The following is a 21332-nucleotide window of genomic DNA, read 5'->3' as shown; positions in this document are numbered from 1 at the left end:
AAACTGTAATACTTCTGTCCTTCCTTCAATGTATTAAGCAAAAAGTATAATCATACATCAAGCCTCCAATTTTATGGCTATTATCACTTAGGATGAAGGCAGGAAAAAAAGGGTGAAAAAATGTGCGTTACTTTTAATCTGTACCTTTCTGTACAGTGTAAACTTTTAACCAAGAGTGTGTATTTCTTCTCTCTCTCTCTCATACAAAAACAAAGGAAAAAACCTGCTTTCTCTGGGATGTACATCCTGGCCTTCCCATGCTCACCCGGATGCCCCTGCGCGTACCTCTGCAAATTTCACACGGCCCGGGGAGAGGGCTTTGGAGTCATGTGTCTTTCTCCCCAGACTGCCTCTTCCCTAGGGTCAGAGTCATTATTCGTTGCATCCCTGATGCCTAGTACCGTGCCCAGCAGACAGTGGACAATAAATGCTTGAAGAATGAGTAAAGAAATGAACAGCCTCACTCTCCTCTGATAGAACCTTCTTCAGCAGTCACAACCCAAGCCCGCAAGTGTACCTCTACTCTCTAAATTAAAGTCTAAAGCAAACAAAAACAAACCCTATACCAAATCATTTCTGTTGCTTTAACTTCTGACCTGTTCCCTCTGCTCCTTTGTGACTCTGCCCGAGAACATCTGCATGAAAACAGGCTCCCTTGTCACCTTCCCCTTTCTATCTGCTCCAGCTGCCCGCTCACCTGCTGTCAGTCTTCCCTGGGTGATATCCTCATCCCCAACCAATGCCTAATTGTGGGGCTGGGAACAGCACTGCAGGGCCCAGAGGTGAAAAACCTGCAGGAAACATCTACAGCTAATATCTGAACCCTCAGAGGCCCCTCTTCGTAAGGTTATCCCAGGAGACTCTAAAGGTTTCCTAAAGAGGAAAAAAAAGACTCACCAAGAAACTGTAAACCTTAAGACAAGACCAGACTGCTTAGAAAACAGCCAAAATTCTCAAAGGATATGGATGCAAATTCCTTCCTCTCACTCATGTTTCTACTTGTGATTCCGGAAATCACTTTTTCTTTCATGTCACAGTTCGTGAGTTAACTCTGGCTGTCACTTGGTGAACCATTAAAATAAATAACAATCTGATAAAGATGAATGATGGATCGCCTTTTCAGGTTTCATGAAATCCTGAAGGATCAAAAACTACGTCGAGGTTGACCTGCATCCCTAATAGTGGAAACAATGGTTGGAAATTTTCCATCGAGGTAAGGTGGGGGGGAAGCCATCCCAGAGTTTACAGGCACGTTGTCACCTCCCTCTCCCACCCCGTTAGTCAGCCCTGGTCTGTATGAGACAGAAGCTGGGAGAAACAACTTGGCCTTTACTGGCAGAAGACTTCGGCTGCTGACTGGACACAGAGAAAGGAGCCAAGGCAGCTGAAGGCAAGAAAGGCATAAGTGGCTTTCTGATGACTTCTGGAGACCAGCAGGCCATGAGAAGAACTGTTTATGTGTTATCTCCAAATCCCTTCCTTGGTCAATAAGGGTCACTTTCCTCATTTAAAGCATGTTCTGTATGGTAATTCATTTCTTTCACTCCTTTCCCTGCACCTTGCTCCCCTCCCAAACATCCAAAAGTAAAGTCACTAAGCTTGAGTTGTCATCAGGGGAGAAGAGAAAGGACAGGGCTCTATTCTAGGTCACCAAAATAAAACCGAGCTCCTAATGATCAGTCTGACCAGAGCCGCCCCCACCTCCACATTTTACACTCAATATTATAAAAACCGAGAATTTCTTCAAAAAGTAGGAAGGGAGGCAAAGAGTCTATGGGGTGGTTTTGTTTTGTTTGCCACTGTAAGCCTTCAATTCAGTTTTTATGATCTCATTAATTTATTTCTTAATAATTCACTGGTTATTAACTGTTGGCGATGAATTTTATTTATTGAAAAGTATTATTGTAACAGTTTTTCTCTCAGGGCCTTTCCTCCCTGACAGACATTTCTGTTGCAGCAAAATGAGAGAATCTTAGTTGAGATATTGTAGTCCTACTGCTTACCTTGGGCAAGTCACTTACCCCCGCTCTGAAAAACAGGGATAATAATATCTTTTTTCCCAAGGTTGTCAGCAGTTGAAACAGGATAACAAGCATGAGCATGACTACAGCATGCAGTCTAGCCAACCAGCAGGCAGTCAAGAGTATTCCTTGTATGCGAATCACCCACTCAGATAACCTAAAAACAAAACTTCCCTAAACTTCTTTGCTTTGTACTAATATCTAAGATAGCTGAATCAAAACAGGTTTCTGGCCTTTAGAAAAAAAAAAAAAAAGTAAGAGGCAATAAGAATGCTTTTCCAATTTAATTTAAAATACCTCTTCCCTTTATTACCATGGCAGTATAAAACTCATGGACCTTGTTTATGCCTTGGATTTTTTAAAATATTATTTATTTATTTATTTATTTGAGAGAGAAAGAGAGAGTGAGCACGAGCAGGGAGGAGACAGAGAAGCAGACTCCTTGCTGAGCAAGGAGCCCGATGCAGGGCTCGATCCCAGGACCCCGGGATCATGACCTGAGCCGAACACAGACGCTTGACCGACTGAGCCACCCAGGTACCCCTACACCTTGAATTTAATCTGTGTGAACTGAAGGCTGTAAATGTCCACTGCTACAAATGGGTGCGGCAGGTGGGAGGAGGGAGCCGTGTCTAGCCAGCCCCATGCACACGAATGTCATTAGGGGGTGGTTGCTTCCCCACCATCCAGGCACTCTGACCTTTCTCTCCTCTTCATCAGTTTGTAAAGCAGGAACTGGCTGCCAGACAGAATATGTAACAGGGCAGACCTGTGAACAGCAGCGCCTCCCCCACTTTAGCTGAAAGGGTAGGGGTTCAGTAGGACCCACTTCACGCATGTTTCCTGAGTGCCTGTAGGAGAAGACCAAGATAAAAAAAGATCTTGGGGCGCCTGGGTGGCACAGTCATTAAGCGTCTGCCTTCGGCTCAGGGCGTGATCCCAGCGTTCTGGGATCGAGCCCCACATCAGGCTCCTCCGCTAAGAGCCTGCTTCTTCCTCTCCCACTCCCCCTGCTTGTGTTCCCTCTCTCTCTGGCTGTCTCTCTCTCTGTGAAATAAATAAATAAAATCTTAAAAAAAAAAAAAAAAGATAAAAAAAGATCTTGGACCATCCCAAATCTAGGGGTCTATGGCACTGCCCCAATGACCAAGGTGCCTTCTTCTCTCCTATGTTTTTACCAATTCTGTGCCCAAGGATTCAGGCAGTTTATCTTTGTTTATTCTATCAGCCATGAGCTTTAACTCCTTCACTTCATCCCCTCATAAGAACCCCATACTCCAACCCCCATACAGGGAAATACTTAGGAGAAATGCCAGCCTTATAAGGCTTTGACAGTCTTTGGCTAAACAGGGAGCATTACTTCCCACGAGCTGGGATTGGTTAAATAAATGATGGTACACCCATTCATACAATGGAATTCTGTGTAGCGATTCAAAAAGGAGGCAGATCTCTTTGGGGGAATATGAAAAAAATTAAGTGAAAAAAGCAAAGTGAAGAACAGTATGAGGGGTCTACTTCGATCTATACTTCTCTTTATTTGATTTCATTTTATTTCTAATGGAATTCTATCACATTAAAGGATAAGTCAGTGGTTGTCTATGCATAGAATGTCTCTGGAAGAACACAGAAGAAACTGGTTTCCATCCCTGGCAGAGGGGAGAGGAAGTGAGGGTCAGAGAAGGGGGGAGGCGTGACTTGTTCTGTATGCTCTTTTGAAATTTTTGCATCTTTTCAAAAAACAACAACAACAACAAATTATGTATTTTTTTAAATAATCACAGTAAAAAAAAAGCAATGGGATAAAAAGTAGACACTGCTGGATTCTGTGTTGTGAAAGATGAGTGATGCAAATCCCAGGAGATCAGGAAATATTTAGGGCAAAAGAGAGGAGAAAGCCACCGAGCTGTTTCTGAGCCTTTCCTTCCCCTCAGCTTCTTCAGCAGGGAGTAGAGAAAGAAGCCAATGGCCTGAGACCAGGTGACCAGAGTTTTAGTTTTATTTATTTACCTCTTTAGAGAACATGTGTGAGCCGGAGTGGGGTAAGGCAGCCAGTGGCGCAGACGGAGAGACAGAATCATAAGGAGGCTCCACAGCCAGCACGGAGCTTGTCAAGGGGCTCGATCTCATGACCGAGATGATGACCCGAGCCGAAATCAGGAGTCGGATGCTTAAACTGATTGAGCCACCCAGGCGCCTCCCAGAGTTCTAGTTTCAGCTCTTGCTGAGTCCCTTGGAACAGCTACCCAACTTCTCTGGATTTGGGGGTTTTGGGGGTTTTTTTCATCTTTCAAATAAGAAGGTTGGTTAGATGATTTCTAAAAATCATTGTAAGCTTTTAAATTCCGTGCTTATTTTCTTGGGACTCCTGCAAATGACTGACCTTTATAGGACATGCTTCAAATTTCCAATCTATGTCATCTGGGCAGATCAATCTGATGACAGCTGAGAATGGCTAGACAGCTTTCTAGCAGTCCTCTGGGTTGCTAGGCACACTACATACAAGTCAAAGCCACGGTAAGGGACCTCTTCCCAACTTTCCAAGAGAAGGGAGCTTCTAGGATACGCTACTCTGATGTTTTTGAAGGACACAGAAAAAACCAGGGGCAACATCTGTGGAGGCAACAGACTAGGAAAAGCACATCTGCAGTTCTGCGGGCTTCGAATGGTTTGGTAAGCACAGGCAGTCGGGCTAATATGCACACCCCCCTTTTTAAAAATGTCCATTTCATCAACCCCCCGAAAAGCCCTTTTATCATAAAATGAATTATTTGATGCATTCCCAGCACCAGTCATGAAAATGATGAACTTTCTTACACATCCATTACTACAGAAGCCCAGACAAAAAACATTCCTGTTAGCCATAGAAATTTGCACACAATTTTGCTAAGTAGCGCTCTGGCCACAAAAGCCAGGAAGTGGGCTAGAGGTGAAGGGTGGGCAGGATTTGAGAGGTCACTGGTTTGAATATGGTCATCCCTGCTCTTACTAAAGGTCAACTTTGAATACACATGTCATTGCTTCATTGAAAGCCAAAAAGTAATTCTGACAGTCTTAAATACAGATTTTTATGCCAAAATTTCTTATTTAATAAAAAAATGGAAATCTTCTGCAATGTAATGAGATTGGGACATTAAGCAGTGTTATATCTAAGCAGTGCAGACAGACCAGCCAAACAATCCTATTATTAAAAGCCTCGAGAGTGTTCAACAACCTCCCGAGATAAGAAAGCTTGGGATGGCGAGACAGCCCTCATGATAGACAAGAAGTTCTCGTTCTGTCTAGCCTGGGCTTCGCATGACTTTATGCTTTGCACAGACGGCTCTCTCCTCAAGGAATGCCATTCTCTGCTTGATTCGCTGCCTGGTTCACTCATTCCTCAAGGTCAAGCACAAAAGTTACTTTGTATGTGATATTTCGCCAACTCCACCCATCCTGGCTATCATTTATGCATGTACGCATCTGTGCACTGAAAATTTTGTATACTTATTTTTTTTATTGCAAAAATCAACCTATTGTAACTGTTTAGAAACATCTGAAGTGAAAATGGAAGTTCTCCCTTCGGATGCCTAATCCCATCACTCCCGTCTTCACTCTGCACCTGTGGTATCCCAGTGTTAGCACGGTGTCTGGCACATAGAAGATCCTTGATAAGTTATCGGTGAGTAATTCAGTACTGATTAATGACTAAGTTAATAATGACAATGGTGATAATAATTTTTCAGCCCTTACTGAGCACTAACTACAAACCAGGCAGTGTGCTAAATATTTTACAAAAAAGGATGAATGAGCCAAAATACCATTCCATTATTTCTCTGTGTAGATTTTAGTATTTCACTCGTAAATATATTTAAACAATGTTATGATGAAATGAATTGGAAAAATATTAATCACTTGTTAAATGAAAGCAGATTAAAAAACAATACGCACAGCCAATATCCCACTTTTTGTAATACATTTTAAGTACATATTCACATAGATGTTTGTGTGTGCAGAGAAAAAAACACAGGAAGGGAATACAGCCTAACACTCTTATCTCAAGGTAGTGCGACTATAGATGATTCTTATTTTCTTCCTTTTTGTTTCTAAATTTATATCATACACATGTTTTGCTTCGTTTAACAAGAAAAAGGTTATTTTAAAAGAATAATGCTGTTAAATCACTCTTTTTCAACAGTCTCCTCCAGGGTTAAAAAAAAAATCTGAAGAATTCTTAGTTTAAGTAAAAAAACAGATTTCTATTTTTAGAAAAGATAGCAAATCACTAGTGTTGTTAATGGAGAAAGGGCAGTGTTCAAAGAAGAATTAAACAAATCGTTCCAGTTGGAGGAAAAATTCAATTTACTGCATACAGACTGTGTTTCTTGACAGAAAAACAAGTTAATCCCTCTCATTCAGAATCAGTATGCATTTTCACTAGCTATATTTCATCTCACATCTGCAAATTTAATTTCTCCTTTCTTGGTTGTCAGAAGATGAGAAAATAAATTTTAGTCCAGGCAATGAATCCTACTTGGCAAGCTCAAAATAACTTAATTATTAAAAAGCAGCACCAAAGACCAGCCAGCAACCTTCTGAAGGACTGTTAACACAACTTGAAAAACATCGGGTCCATTTGTCTAACGGAAGAGTGGGAGATACACGGATAAGAAAATACAGTGTTTTGGAATTCTCTGCAAACCAACGATACCCCACATCACCTGTCCTTTTGAATTTTAGTCATAATTATGAAAGAAAATTTCCCATCAGCAATAATCATAAAATAATGTCATCGCATCACCTAGAAGAGAATATCAACTTTAGAAATAAGATATGTGTTAGCCAGAATATTTGGATGTAGTTCCCAAGAACTAAGAAATAAAGATCTCCTTTCGTGACCCCCTATGGCTGAGAACGAAACTTTCCAACTGAAGCCTACTAGCTGGTTAAAAAAATTCTTAAAAAGTCTTCTGGGGGAAGGAAAAAAAAGAAAGAGAAATCTTCCTGGCAGTGTACTTGGGAGCACCTTCCTCTTGGGGGTCCTTGTTAGACACATACAACTTAGAGATAACTGTGTCTTAATTTAAGCTGAGGAACGGTCTCCGAATATGCCCAGACCCAAATCAAGATATTCAAAGACTGCCCTTCTAACACTTGACAAGGACTCCGGGTTCTCAGTCTCCCTGTGGGCTGCGGGTGCTCCCCCAGAGCCATCAAGCCCCCTCACCGTGAAGTAGAACTGCTCGGTTTCTTGCTGGTTGGCCCTCCTCTTAGCGATGCTGGGCTTGCTCATGAAAGTTTCTGAGACCGTGGACTTGACGGACTCCATAGAGTTGCTGTACTGGAAGCAGTCGGACACATCAAAATCCTCCACAGTCACGATGTCCTGGATGGTCTGCAGAGTGGCTTCCATCGTCTTCTTGACCTGCCATGACAACGGCCAACATAACACGTGAGGGGCAGGCTGCAGAGGGGCAGGGAATGGAGAAGCTGGGAGGAGTGGGAGAGGAGTGGCTGGAGGGGAACGGGGGCTGCTGTCAGAAGGCGCAGCTTGGCTTCCCATCGGATGGTGCTGAGGGAGTGACTGCCATCACACGGACTCTGTTTTACAGTGCTCTTCTCTCCAGATAGGACCTAAAAACCACCCCACTCTTCACGCTATGTATTTGACCCAGGTCTTTTACTTAATGTTGACTTTTTAAGTTTAATATAAGCTCTGGGCTATCATGGAAGTGCTAATGGAGAGAATAAAACAAATCCAAACCAACCTCGTGACGTAAAGAGCTAGTTAAAATGTGAGATGGGCCTGGTCCTGCCATGCCCCGTGCTCTGTTTCATGACCTTCAACAAATCAGTGGACTTGTTTTCCCATCTGCAAATGAAGAGACCCACCCCTAGTCTTTCCTGATCTTCCTGGAAAAAGTAAGACCGACTGAGATGCCAGGTAAGAAGTCACAGGAGCACAAAAGAAAGAAGCTGGATAGTTCATCACGCTGCCCTTTTGAGCTAGTAGCTGAACGCAAGGATGCTGGGCCCAGAAGAAAGTCTCCCTATTCTAAGAGGATGGAGATGTTTTAAGTGTCAAAGTCAAAGGCCTCTGTTTGTTTGAAAATGCTGGAAAAAGTCAGGCACGAGGGGGTGGTTTCAGAGACACAATATTGTTCACACAGCTGCCAAGTGCCATTTTGATTAAATGTGTAGAGCGGGGAAAAAAAAGCATTTTGCAAAAGCTCAAAATAGAGCTCAACCTTTGGCAATGCAAGAGCAACTTCCTGGAGTTCAAGGGCAGGATGTAGCAGAGGGGGAAAATCCAAGGCTACATTTGGCTAGGAAACGTTTGCGGCAGCCCGGACATTCTTTGCATGCTCCTTCCACCTGCTCCCAGATGGGCAGCAAGAAAGGTTCAACAGGGAAACTCGGGGGGTGGCTCCAAGTCTCCTTGGAAACTCACCTCTTCGTTCTCAATCTTCAGAGTGGATAGGCGAGACTGCAGTTGCTGGCATCGCTGTACCAGCTCACTCTGGACAGGCTGCTGGGCACAGAGCTGGGAAGCCTGCCAACAGAAAGCAACACCAGATCAGGAAGAGGACAACAGTTCTTCTGGCGGTTCCAGAGTCCCATTACTACTAATAAAAGTACTCATGTTCAAGCTGTAAGCCTCAGTTTCTATGTGAAAACAAAAATCCAAAAGCAAAGTATGTGAACCTCTTCCAGGACCAAACAGCACAAGGGGGAATGAGAGGTGGGACCTGTTGGGAAAGACCAGGTCCCTCCACGTGGGGGCCATCTCCAGCTCGTGCCTGGCAAGCTCTGCAGCTCCGTGGAAGTCAGCCGTAGGCCAGAGAAGGGTGCCCTGGGCAGCCCCAGTTCCACATACACAATGCTTTGGCAGTGAGGATTTCCTGCTAGAAGTCCGAGTGGCCACCTCTCCGGCCCCTCCTTCATTCCCCTTCGTGCACCAGAGTGAAAGCAGGAGAGAAGTGGGTCAGGAGGCTAGCTTGTCGCTGCTGGCAGCCAGCATGTGTTTATAAATCTGGGCCATGCATGAGAGCTCTGACTCAACGAGAGAAAGTGTAAAGCCAGGAACAAGTCCACAGGCTGTGCTAGAGGGCCCCAGAGGGCACAGAATCTGGTGGAACTTGGCACTTTCAAAGAGCCATCCTTTTGCTCCAGGTTTGCACCAGATCTGTGTGGGAAAGAAGTCTGCTCTTCCCCTAAGGACCACTGTCAGTAAGCTTTTCCCTCTGTGAAAAAATGGCTGGGCTACAGTCTCCCGATGGGGGCATGGCTACTGCATGGGCACGAGGTCACACACAGTCCCCCAGGATGACAGATGAGGAACAGAAGGCTGGCAGATTAGGAGGCAGGACCCACGTGGAGGCAGCTCTTGTCACCTTGCCACCATGTGTCCCCTAGCCTCTTGTCTGCAGAGAGACATCTGGATAGAACTGGCCTCCTTCTTCCTCAGCAATGAGTGGGCACATTCACATGCCCACAGACCATTCTCTTGCTTGGAAGACAAAACCTCTCTTCAAATGGAGGGGGCTGGGACTTGACCTTTTCCTCCATTGGCTTTTAAGCTCCCAACTGACTTGACCTCCTCCCCCAGCTGAGGGGCTGGCCTGAGCCAGCTCTCAGATCTGAAGAGAGCTGACTTCACTCTGGCTCTTGGATAAGCAGACACAATGGAGAAAGCTCAGTGGCCAGGATGGGTTAGAGCCAAGAGTGAAACTCTCTGGCTGCCTGATGTCACTAGTCAGGCATCCAGAGCCCCACAAGCCTCTGGGGGCACCAAGGGTACAGCCAAGCACCTCCTCCTAGTACATCTGAGAGTGCTTGGCATCAACTCATGTGCTGAGCGCCCCAGAACACCAGTCAGTGTGGGGCCTTGGCCAATTTCAGGGCTTCCGGTCAAAATGCCACCCGAACCTTGGCCTTAGTTCAAGGACTTCCAGGCAGCTCCCTCTTGTTGCCTCCACAGTCTACAGACAGCCCACACTGGTGTGGATAGACTGGCTGCGGGGACCAAGAAAAACTCGCCTTCTCATCTCTGTTTATTTTCTACTCCTAGGAAGGCTAGGCTGGACTGTAGAAGCTTTGCAAGATCTAGGGCTGACCCTGGCCCCTGCCTAGTTCAGCCACTGATCAGCTGTACCACACAAAGGGAGGGCCTAGGCAGAAGAGTGAACTATTGATTTTAAAGTGACCCAGACCTAACAGGGAGGACTCACGGAGGGAAAATGACCTCCGTGCCTGTGCCTTTAAGAAGCAGCAGGGCTGCTGATGCATGCTTTGGCAGAGATCCTCTACCGGGGTGCAAGGTAATGTATTCCAGCTGTGCTCTGCAGTATGAAACTAAGACACTGACAGGGCTACGAGGGGCCCGAGCACCCAGCATTTGGATTCTCCCTTTATGTAGACAAGCTGTTTGGCTCCGAAGGCACAACTCAGTCAACACCAGAAAATGTATCACTCCACTCAGCTGGTCCCCAAGTTCCACTGATTCTCGGGAAGGAATGTCAGTGGCAGCTGGAGACGGAGACTGGAAGACAAGTTGGACCAGAAGCCAGGGCAGGTGAGGAACGGGGCTTCCTGGGGCTCGGTGATACCCCTCCCCCCTACTCTGACTGCACACACTGCCATTTCACTTCCCCATCTGTTCAGACGCTGACATTTCCTAAGTCACAGAAATGGAAACAGACTGTACATGGTTTGGTTTTCCCTGAGGAGAGGAAAGAAATCATCTCCACATTTTTGTCTTTAGGATAGAAACGTCCCATTCTCCACTGCGGACTATCGATGACAGCGAATCCCCCAGTTACACGGCAACAGCTGGCATTCTGGAGCAGGGTTTTCTGAAAAGCATCTGGATACTAATCCTATTGGAAACACCATTCCCTTGTTGAGAGGACATGGTTGTTCTTCAGTCACCTAGCATCCCTTCCTCCTTCTCCTGGCAACTTTGGTCTACTATCCTGTGGGGGAACCTCCCCCCACCCCAACTCAGGTCATGTATTTTGGATGAGGCTCTCCCCAACTCCGGGGTGGACCATGTGACTTGGGCATAAGCCAATCAGCTAACTGCAGTCACCTAGCCACAATTATTGGCTCAGAGATAAACACATCAGCCAACCAGAATGAAGAAGATGCAATGAGAAGTTTGTGGGGGCTTCTAGGAGAGAAGCTGATACTCCTTCTACTGGATTTGGACCTACAAGAAGTTTAGGCTGGAAATATAGTCACTTTGCCCTCATGGGATGAGAGCCTGCTTGAGAAAAGAGCCAAGATACAAGATGTGAAGCAGAGAGAGAGAAACAAAACAACAACAACAACAACAAAAATCTGAGTCTTGATAAATTCCCACTCCTAAATCCAACACGCCTGAAGCCCCATCTATTTCTATTATGTAAGCCTATACAGCCTTCTTCCGATTTAGCCCTGAGGTTAAAGGGTAGCTCCTACCGACAGGGATAAGGTTCCAAGTGAAACCAAAAGATTCAGAGTAATGAAAACCAAAGAGCTTTTCATTCCTCTCACTTTGTTTAGGCCCTTCTTGTTTTAGTCTTAGAGGTAAAAAGTTCAAAACAGGGTCCCCATGTTCCTGTTCCCCAGCCTGGGCAGATAGCATCAGGCCTCTGGGAGGACACCTTAACTCCTATCTTGTCTGTCTTATCCATTCTTTTTTGTTCAATACCCAGGCAAAGCTACCTCTTTTATTGCAATCTTCTAATCTCAAGAGAATAAGATCCTTTAGATCTCTGCCAAGTGACAAAAGATCACATCATTATTGCCCATCTTAGCCCTCCCTCCCCATCAAAAGCCTTGGGTATCTGGCCGCATCTCAGCTCTTCTTCCAGACTCACTATTTGGAGGCCTCCTCCAAATCTTTCCCTCTTACCATACTGAACTGTTAGTTTTTATACACCTGCTGTCTTTCACCTCTTCTGATCCTGCTGGACCCTCTGGGTGCCCCTCCCTATGCATATTTCCAACCCTCTCTCAACTCACCAGACTGGAAGCTCCCCGAGGGCCCTAATCCCCAATATCTATGGTCAAGCCCAGCAGGTGCTCAGTCACTATCTGCTGCTCAGTCGCTATTTGCTTGCCCAGTGAGTGGATGCTCCTCACCCGCCTTACAGGAAGCCAGCCCCAGGCCTTGCTCTCCCCAGAATAATGTGGCCTTAGGGCGGTGAATCCAGACACAAGTGAGCTCAAGCTCCTTAGGGAGTACGGTGACGGGAAGGGGCCTCACCATGTCCCCCATGTGCGGCTGGAACTCAAACTTCATAGGTGGGCAGAAGACATTGTTGTACATCTCCATGAGGCGCTGCTTGTCACTGGTGGCATCCAGGTTCTCTACAGCATTCTCGATGGCATCCAGACCCTCGTGCTTTGACTGCTCCAGATTCAACTCAGCGGAGAGGAAGGTGCGTAGCGCCCGGTTCAGGCTAGCGTGGTAGCCTAAGTCACAACACTGCTGTGGGACGGAGAAGGCACATGAGCAAACCATAGAGAGTCCCAAGGCTGGGCAGAAAGGGAGGTGGCCCCCAGGGCAGCTCTGACCATATCAACAGGACTGGCTATGCAGCTGGAAGAAGGCTGAGGTTCTGACTTCCAAGATCCAGGTGAGATTTCTGGTTTCCACTCCCAATTCAATGGAAGACACACCTCAGAGGACTACAGGCTGACTGGAAGGAAGAGGACTCAACAGGACAGAAGGAAATTACATTGTCACATGCTGCACAGGGCTATTCAGTAAACAAGAGAAGAGCTGAGGGTTGAAGGGAATCCTCTTCCACTTTCGGGTTTCTCTGGGGATACCATTATAACAAAATTCAACAATGAAAATAGAGCCTGCCACTCCCTGAGGGTCACTGTGGTCAAGTCACTACACACGAACCAAGCCAGGCCATTTTAGCATTTAAGGTTCACAACTCATAAGTGTTGCAAGAGCAGCTCGCTAACACCAACACTGAACTCCAGTGGGAGAAGAAGAGAATGGGGAGCAGACCCTGTTGTGGTCGTCACCCCCACCAGCTCCCGATGTTCTAGAACAGGCCTTAGCAGCAGACTCGGATTTCTGCACTAAAACTCCCGCCCAGCAGAAATAGCATTTAAAAGACCAAAAATTTCTAAGTGTCAGTCTTACTGGGAAAATTCAGATCATGTAAAGGATTCTGATTTTCTAAAGCAAAATTGAAAAAAAAAAAAGGTATGAGAGAGGTAATAGTATAAAAAGAAGCACTGGACAGGAAGTCAAACAGCCTTCGAACAGCCAGTCCCCACCCCTGAACCTGCATCCTCGGCTGTAAAATGAACAGATTTGGCCACGTCGGCGGTTTTCAAGCTGCAGATCAGAACTGTAAGGCTCTTCGCCACCGCTCAGGCTGCCCTTGCAAAGGGGGTAAAAGGGCCGCAACCAGTGGGACTTGGAGCCTCCTACTCTGGTTTAACCAAACCAGCTCTGCTCTTTTATCTACTTAATAGATTGGGATCCTTTTTTTTTAGACTTTATTTATTTATTTTTGAGAGAGAGAGAGAGAGAGAGAGAGTGCGTGCGCGCATGAGCGAAGGGGTAGGGGCAGAGGGAGAAGCCAACTCCCCGCTGAGCAGGGAGCCTGACTCGGGACTCATCTCAGGACCCCGGATCATGACCTGAGCCAAAGGCAGACACTTACCAGACTGAGCCACCCAGGCCCCCAAGAGATTGGGATTCTTTGTAAGGTTTGATATCAAGAAAGAATTCTGCTCGAGAGAAAGTCTAAAAATACTTGGGACTAATTATAATCTCTAAGGCCCTCTTCAAGCAATGGCATTCTGTAACTCTATGACAATATTCCCCATCCCTCCCAAAGGACCCCGAGATCCAAATTCCTTGGCCACCCATTATCCCCTCTATTGCTTAAGCAGCTTGGAGATCCAGAACCCAAGAAGAAACGTCAGAGAAGAATCCATGGCTAAAGTCAGACCATCTGCCTGACTGCTGTTTCATTCCACAGGCAGGCATCAAGTTAACGCCCCCCAGCCTTTCCCTGCATCGTGTTCACATTCGGAGCAGCCACGATCGGGGGAGAAAGGACACGTGCTGTGCCTCCTCCTCCCAGCCTCTGACAAGAAGCTCAGCGATAGAGCGCCTGTCGGGCTGGGCTCTGGGGCGGTGCCAACAGGCGCTGGCAGGTGCCTGGAGACAGTAGGAGAACAGCGGTTACAGCTTAACTAGAGGCGGAGGATGGAAAGACATTACATTCAGTTGGGAGGGAAGAGCAAATGGAAGTAAGACAAAAGCAGCTGATTGGAAGACTTCACGTGCAGGGGCCCTTCCTCCTCTGAAAGATGCTGCTGGTCTAGCCAGGCTGCCGTTGAACTTGGAAACCTTCCTGACTAGCTCTATGCAGACGCCGATGACGAGCTGGATGGTTGCGCGTCTGTGAGCAGAAGTAACATGGCCCACAGGGCTGAGCAAGTGGGGAGCTTTTTAGTGCAGAAGAGAATTAGGGGGAGGCGGGGCGCCCTTCATCACCTTTGTATTTTTGGTGACTCCATTCTCTCTACCTCTACCCTGATTCATACCCTAATCCTACACCAGTGCTGTCTGCATCACAGTCTTCAAGGCTGGCTTTTGTTATGCCACTCCCCTGCTGAAGAACCTACAGAAGCTTTTAGTCTTTTCTATCGTGAAGTCCACCTTCCTCAGTTTGGGGATTTAAAAATACCGCTATTTTAGTTAGGATGCTTACGCATGCTAAATGCTTTATGTACAGTCTACATCTGACTCCTCATAATCATCCCAGTGAGGCTGGTATCATCTTAATCTCCCGGACTAGAACAGTGAGGCTCCGTGAAGTTAAGCAAGGTCACCAGCCGGAACCAATTCTAATCTGTCTTGCAGTCTGACCATCAACATCATCTCCCTCTACTCCCTTCCTCAGACTCTTCTGCCCTAACCAAGGACACGCTCCTGCTTGGGGCAGAGTATGGGAGAACAGCAGGCCTCAGATCAGCCGTGCGACTGTGAGCAAGCAATTTAACCTCTCTCAGCCTCCAGTGGGGACAACAACGGCCTCATCGGCTATCGTGAGGCTGATAACAGGCAATGTATTTACACACATCTGGCACCATGCAGACACTTCCACATCAATCACCACGATCCACTGACCTCTGCCCTTTTCCCAGCATATTTTCCACTCCTCTCACTTGTTGGAAATGGACCCCATCTTCAAAATCCAAATCAAATTCCCCACCTCTGGGAAGCCAGCCAGCCCTGCAACCTTGGCATCTATTGACCTTGGCCTCTACTCAGGACCACACCACACCAGCCCTCACGTGACACAGAACATACTCCCTCACTCTGAGACTTGTGATTTCCTATCACCCCCAACCAGAAGACAAGCCTCAAAGAGCGCCTGGCCAGTGTCATTCCTTCTTTGTATCCCTCACCAAGAAGCCCTGCTCACAGTAGGCATTTAATACACATCAGTGGATGGACCAATTCTGCCCAGAATACAGATTCTAGCCTCTCAGGAAATAATCCATTCAGGCTGAATATCGATCTAAGTCAAATGGGTAGACATGGCCACTGAAGCCCCTTGTTTTGCTCACTCTGTATGGCCTATGGAAGGCAGGGAGCTTTCTCTGGCTGCCTGCTGCCTCATTTATATAACCGTTCTGTAGCTTCTCTGTGCCAGGGAGTGGGGGTCTGACTCACAATGTGCCCTCTGGCTCCTCGGTGCCTCCAGCCAACCCGGGAGACTCGCAATAGGTTTTACAGAGCCTTGGCTATCCACAAATCTCCACTCGTACAACAGCCAGAAACCGAGGCCTTAGCAAAGAAGCAATTTCTGGCAAGGTTAGGTAAACGAGATTTGAATATTTCATCTCTGTTCCCAGGAGAATCCCAGTGAGTAAAGGCAGCACATTATTTTCCTCACAACGGGGACAAAGTATGCTTTCGGTGGCTTCTGATGAGTTCTGTGGCCATGCCGAGCTCCCCTGGCCATTTCTGGGTTATATAAATGTTTGATGAAAAGTCTCTCAGGGGAAATCAAATTTTTATAAGAATTTAATGATAGCCCATCCAGATGTGTGAGGACTTGAGTTGACAGCTCGTTAACCCTTTACTAGTTCATGTCCTCACCCAGAGACTCTAGAGAAGGCCTAGAAAAGAAACATGGGTGTTTCATTACATGCACGTCTAGTTCACACAGAAGAGAAAAATAAATGCCCTTTATAAAATTTCCTATGAAGAAAGCTGCGTTCCTTCATGTCCAACTTGGGTGCTCATGGTGTCACGGACTCTCTACCCATGTGCGTAGCCCTCACAAGCCCCAGCTATGCATGAGGACAATGCCCTGTTCTTCATTCATCCATCTGCTCCTGGGTTGGGAAAGCCACAGGAGTACGGGGGAGGAAAGCCACATTCCAACGAGCCTACAGTTCTTAGACTCCCTCAAGTCAGCTCAGAGTGTCTTTTTGGCCTGAAGTCAAGGTTTCCCTGGTGCATGTCAGATGCCTCGTGGGGGTTTCTACAGTCCAAGTTTAAATCTTCTTATATTATAAAACAAAGTCAAAGGCTAGTTCTGGTGTCAATGTACTGGCATTGACAAAAATAACTTCTCTTCACTTATCCTCAATGCCTTCAGCACACATGACACTTCCACACCACAAGGAAGGAGGCAGCATGGTGCCTGTAACACAGAGGGCAACAGACTGGCACAAGACTTGTCCCTTGTCTTAAAGCAAGCTCTGGATCCTGTCAAGATCTGAACGCCAAGGTACCCAGGCTCCCTACTCACTCCTGCCCTAACTGCTGGTGTGTTGCCAAGGTGTCCTTTGGGCCATTTTTATTGCCTTGATCATCCAGGAAACTACTGACACGTGCATTAGCAGGGGTGACACTCAGGAACATCACGCTGGGCAAAAAAGGCCAGGTACGGAAAGTACGTACTGTAAAAGCCGATCTTCGTGCAATTCTACAACAGGCAAAACTAATTTATGGTGAAAGAAATCAGAACAGTGGTTGCCTTGGGGTGAGGGACTGACTGGGCAGAGAAGAGAGGAACGTTTGAGGCAATGGAAATATTTTCTATCTTGATAGAGATGTACGTTACAAGGGTGTTTGAATTTATCATAACTCTTGAAACTGTAACACTGAAGTTCAGGCAGTGTATATAAATTATATCTCCAGCCAGTATTAAAAGGCACAAAAAGGAAAAAAAAATCTTGCCTTAGGAAATCACCTTCTTCCTCCTCCTTCTATTCCTTTCTTCCTTCAATAAATATGCTATGTGCTCAGCTATTATTAAGCACGATGTATATTTTTTTTTTTAAAAAGAATACCTTAATATATAAAGTTTTTTTTACATATTTAAGTAATCTCTACACCTGACATGGGGCTCGAATTCACAACCCTGAGATCAAGAGTCGCATGCTCTTCCAACTGAGCCAGCCAGGTGCCCCAGATTATATATTAAAGTAAAGAAAAGACTTGGTTCCTGCCTTCATGAAGCTTACAGAGACTAAGAGACATTCCTCTGTATTTAGTGCAGTGACTCAAATTTTTTTTGACTTCCAACTCACAGTAAGAAATTCATCTTGTCACACACACACACACACACACACACACGCACACACCCAACAGTTTCACAAAATAAAACGTAACCTTATGAAGTATGATGTACCTAGATATTTTATTTTCCTTCCTATTCTATTCTAGTCTCTTCTGTTCTATTCTAGTTCATTCATTTTAAAAAAATAAGTGAAATCCAAAAAAAAAAAAATAAATGAAATCCATAAAAGTGATTTCATGACTCCCCCTAATGGATCATGACCTCTAGTTTGAAGAACACTTTTCTAGGGCCCCCTGGGCTTCCCTCAGCATTGCAGTTAGCCAGTTACATAGAAATTATCTCTTTGTAGGTCTCTGCATATCTCTAGGGCAAAAATTATTTTATACATTTTGTACCCTTGATGCTAAGCACATAGCCTCATTCCAAATAAATATTTACTTAGCTGCATAATGTTATCAGTTTTAAAAAGAAGAAGAGTAATGAATCTGTCCTCACCTTAGGAAAAACCAAAATAAAACAAACAACAAACAAAACAAGAGCAACTTTATATCTGAGTGGCCTGGAACGCTACCAACCCAGGCTCACTCACATCACAGTAACGTACACCCACACCCTGGCTGAGCGCTAACAAAGCTGGTAGGCTACTTTCTCATGAGGCCTCATACCGCATCCCGTGAAGATGGGCTCTAACACACCTTTCCTCCTCCTCTTCTTTTTAAGTGAGAATAAGGTGCAAAATAGCTTGCTTCTTGGACTGATTTTAAAACATCTATGCATATCTGACGGAGGGTCTATGGCTTGCAAAGTTATGACTGACACAGCCTTAGCCCCTTTCTCCCCCCTGAGGTGGGCATTGTGGTGAAAAGGGTGGGAGAGTTGTTCTGGGGGCAAAAGCAAGAGGAAAGGACAAATCGGAGGAAGAGGTATGATGGACTGCATGGTCTGATTTTTTTAACCAACAGCAGAGAGCCATTCCCCTCACGAGGAGAAAGGATCCTGTTTAGGGCACTGACCTCCCTTGAAGGACAGTGCTGAGATTGGCATCAACAAGCAAAAAGAAGAGAGCAGTGCCTGGAACAGACCTCAGGGCTCCACTTACCGGTAGGACCATGACACCCAGGGCATGAAGAGGCTGACATCTACCGAATCAGAAATCCCTGGCAGAAGGAACTAGTATAGAGAAGTTCCCCAAGCACGTGAAGCCAGATTTCAGTACCAAGATCAAGTCCAATTCCTCTGTTTGCCGGAGAGAGGTGGGAGAGAACTGTGGTGCTCTGCACGGCAGAGTTCCAAAACGGGTCAGTGCCAAGCCCCAGATGACCTGAATCTTCGATCAGACCCCAAATGCTGTTGTGAAGTGTGGCAGGTTCATTCACTGAGAAACCAAGTCAGGCAAGTGTGCCAGGTCTGGCCAGAAGCCTGTAAAGCCCAGTGGCTACCCGCCAACAGCCAGAGGCAAAAATCAGGCCTCAGAAAGGAGACTGGCCCAGGTACGCCTGAGGCCCTGGAGGCCGGGCTGCTGACGCGAAGTCAGCTGGCTCCAGGGCCACCACCCTGAAGACTGGAGGGAAGGGTGTACTCCTGCTGCTGCAGGCAGGGCTGGCTCGGGAACTGGGCCAGGAGCGAGTCTGCAGGTGAGAGAGACTGCAACACTCAACTATAAAGCTGGAAGAAAAGCAGCAGAAGAAACAAGGCCAAGGCTGACCTGTATGGCCAAAGACAAAGAACGTATCCCTTGTACCTAACGTATGCAAAACACATGTGCCTACTCCTCTGCTCCTCTCATCACCTTTGTGTCACGGATCCGAAGGCATGGGCCATAGGTCAAGGGCATCTAGCTACCTAACTGACCAGGACCCTCAACTGCAGTGTAGCTGAGGGCAAGTAACCTTCTTGAGCCCTAGATTCCTAATCTTCAAACTGGAGATAGTAACAGTGATCCAGAGGGTGATAGGATAGTCAAATGAAGTAATGCCGAGAGACGTTAAGTGTTATCTAAATGCAAGGTATGGCATTCTAACTCTTCAGCTCTTGCCGCTCACTCCTACATGCACGCACCTGATTCAAGGGAACATTTGCTGGGAGACAGAAGTGCATTGCTGTTATGAGCACGGGTTTAGTAATCAGACCTAGGGTTGAATCTTGCCTCTGTCACTTAATAGCTGACTCCGGGTTAGTCATCTAAACTCTGAATTTTAAACTATAAAAATGGAGATAAGAGTGCCTTCCTCCCAGGATTGTAGTAAGACCTGAATAAGATAAAGTATAAAGGGCTTCACCTCATATCTGGTACATGGCAGGCCCCTAATGGACCATGGCTATTATCTTCATAATTCTTCTCAAAATGCTCCAAAATGCCTGAGCAACAGAACTGGGGAACACCTGAACAGCCCTCCAAAACCAGGAAAAAGGTGCCCCTGAACCCCCAGCTTTAAGCACTTACATCAATAAGGTCAGACAGGTCGTGGATGTAGTACTTGAAGACGGATGCATTGGTTGCCTCCAGAGCCAGTAAGTACTCATTCCGGGCTTTAATGGCCTTCAACTTATTCTCTGTGTACTTGGCTTGGCGCTGAAAAGGGAACAAAAGTTCAATTCTACTTTTTTTTTTAAAGGGGAGATTGTGCTCTAAAAGATGAAAGTACAGTACATTCGAGAACCACAATTGTGCTGCTACTCCCTGTGCGCGTCTGCCTTAAATTGGGTTCTAATTCTGTTTAATGAGATTCAAGGGCATAATGTAGATCAATCCAGGAAAGGTTAATGAGGCTCCCTACTTTAGATGCATGTCCCACTTTGGTTCTATCTGCAAACACCATTCTCCATCCTTGTACTGCCACCCGGAAGAAGGTGTCACTACCTCTGTCCCTGAATATGTGACATTTGAAGCCAAGCCCTAGGTCTGCAGTCCACCCCCCGCCCCCTATCCCCAGGCTTGGAAAAGGTTTCCACTGTTTCTTATGAATCTGCTACAGGTGAAAAACTTGGAGCTCCCACGCCCAAGTTCTTCCAGCACCCAGAATTTCTTCCAGGGCAGATAGTGAGGATTCACTTTTGGCCATTGGGCACTAAAGGAATGAGATTCTTTGTTCTGCTCTTCATGGCACCTACTGGAAAACTCCTATCAATCCTGACTTCCACAGTGCTCCTCTCCAGTCCCTACAGTTGCTGAAGCATACACACCTTCTCCTTCATCTTCTCAATCTTCTTCACCGAGCTCCTCCGGACATGCTTCTCTTCAATGCGGACATTGGACGAGGAGTCAGGGGAGCGTGGGGTCTGCCGGTCTTCCTGCTTTACCGATTTTCCAAATTGCTTCTCCTCCTGCTTCTCTGCTTCCTTTAGCTTGCTCTGAGCACTGATGCTGTCGGCATTGTACATGTGATAGGTCTTCATGACCTGCAAGACACCCCCCGCCCCCGCCCCCAGAGGTCAAGCCAATAGGGTCAGTTCTCTGCTTTACAGACCACCTGATTCAGCTGGACCTGTCCCACATGAAGCAGTATCCTCATGCCCTTAAGGGAAAACTTCTTAAATGTTTGGTTCAGCCAACATTGCATATCAAAGACCACCCCAAAGCGCAGGAAAGCAGCATCTGAGCAGAGCCAATATGTCATATTATTAAAATGTCTTCATGTCTTCCATCATGTATTATTTCCTTCTATTTATCAACACTTGTAATCATGACTTTTTTATATCGGCTAAGTAATTTCTATCGCTTAGCCAGCTCACAACGCCAAGTACGCAGCATACGCCACCACCACTCGGA

General features: G+C 46.2%; 1 protein-coding gene across 1 annotated transcript in view; it reads right to left on the bottom strand.

Moving 5' to 3' along the window:
* SRGAP2 (SLIT-ROBO Rho GTPase activating protein 2) overlaps positions 1-21332 on the bottom strand; it is a 210580-nt gene that overhangs the window by 26112 nt on the left and 163136 nt on the right. The window contains exons 6-10 of the mRNA XM_057315097.1: positions 20747-20962; positions 20007-20135; positions 12250-12474; positions 8449-8550; positions 7225-7422 (exon numbers count right to left, since the gene is read on the bottom strand). Of these exons, the coding sequence (XP_057171080.1) occupies positions 7225-7422; positions 8449-8550; positions 12250-12474; positions 20007-20135; positions 20747-20962 (870 nt within the window). The remainder of the gene's footprint in view (positions 1-7224; positions 7423-8448; positions 8551-12249; positions 12475-20006; positions 20136-20746; positions 20963-21332) is intronic.

This window comes from Ursus arctos, unplaced genomic scaffold (assembly GCF_023065955.2).
Source record: "Ursus arctos isolate Adak ecotype North America unplaced genomic scaffold, UrsArc2.0 scaffold_2, whole genome shotgun sequence".
Taxonomy (NCBI): domain Eukaryota; kingdom Metazoa; phylum Chordata; class Mammalia; order Carnivora; family Ursidae; genus Ursus; species Ursus arctos.
The sequence above is the reverse complement of the archived record's forward strand: the minus strand, read 5'-3'. Positions and strand labels throughout refer to the sequence as shown.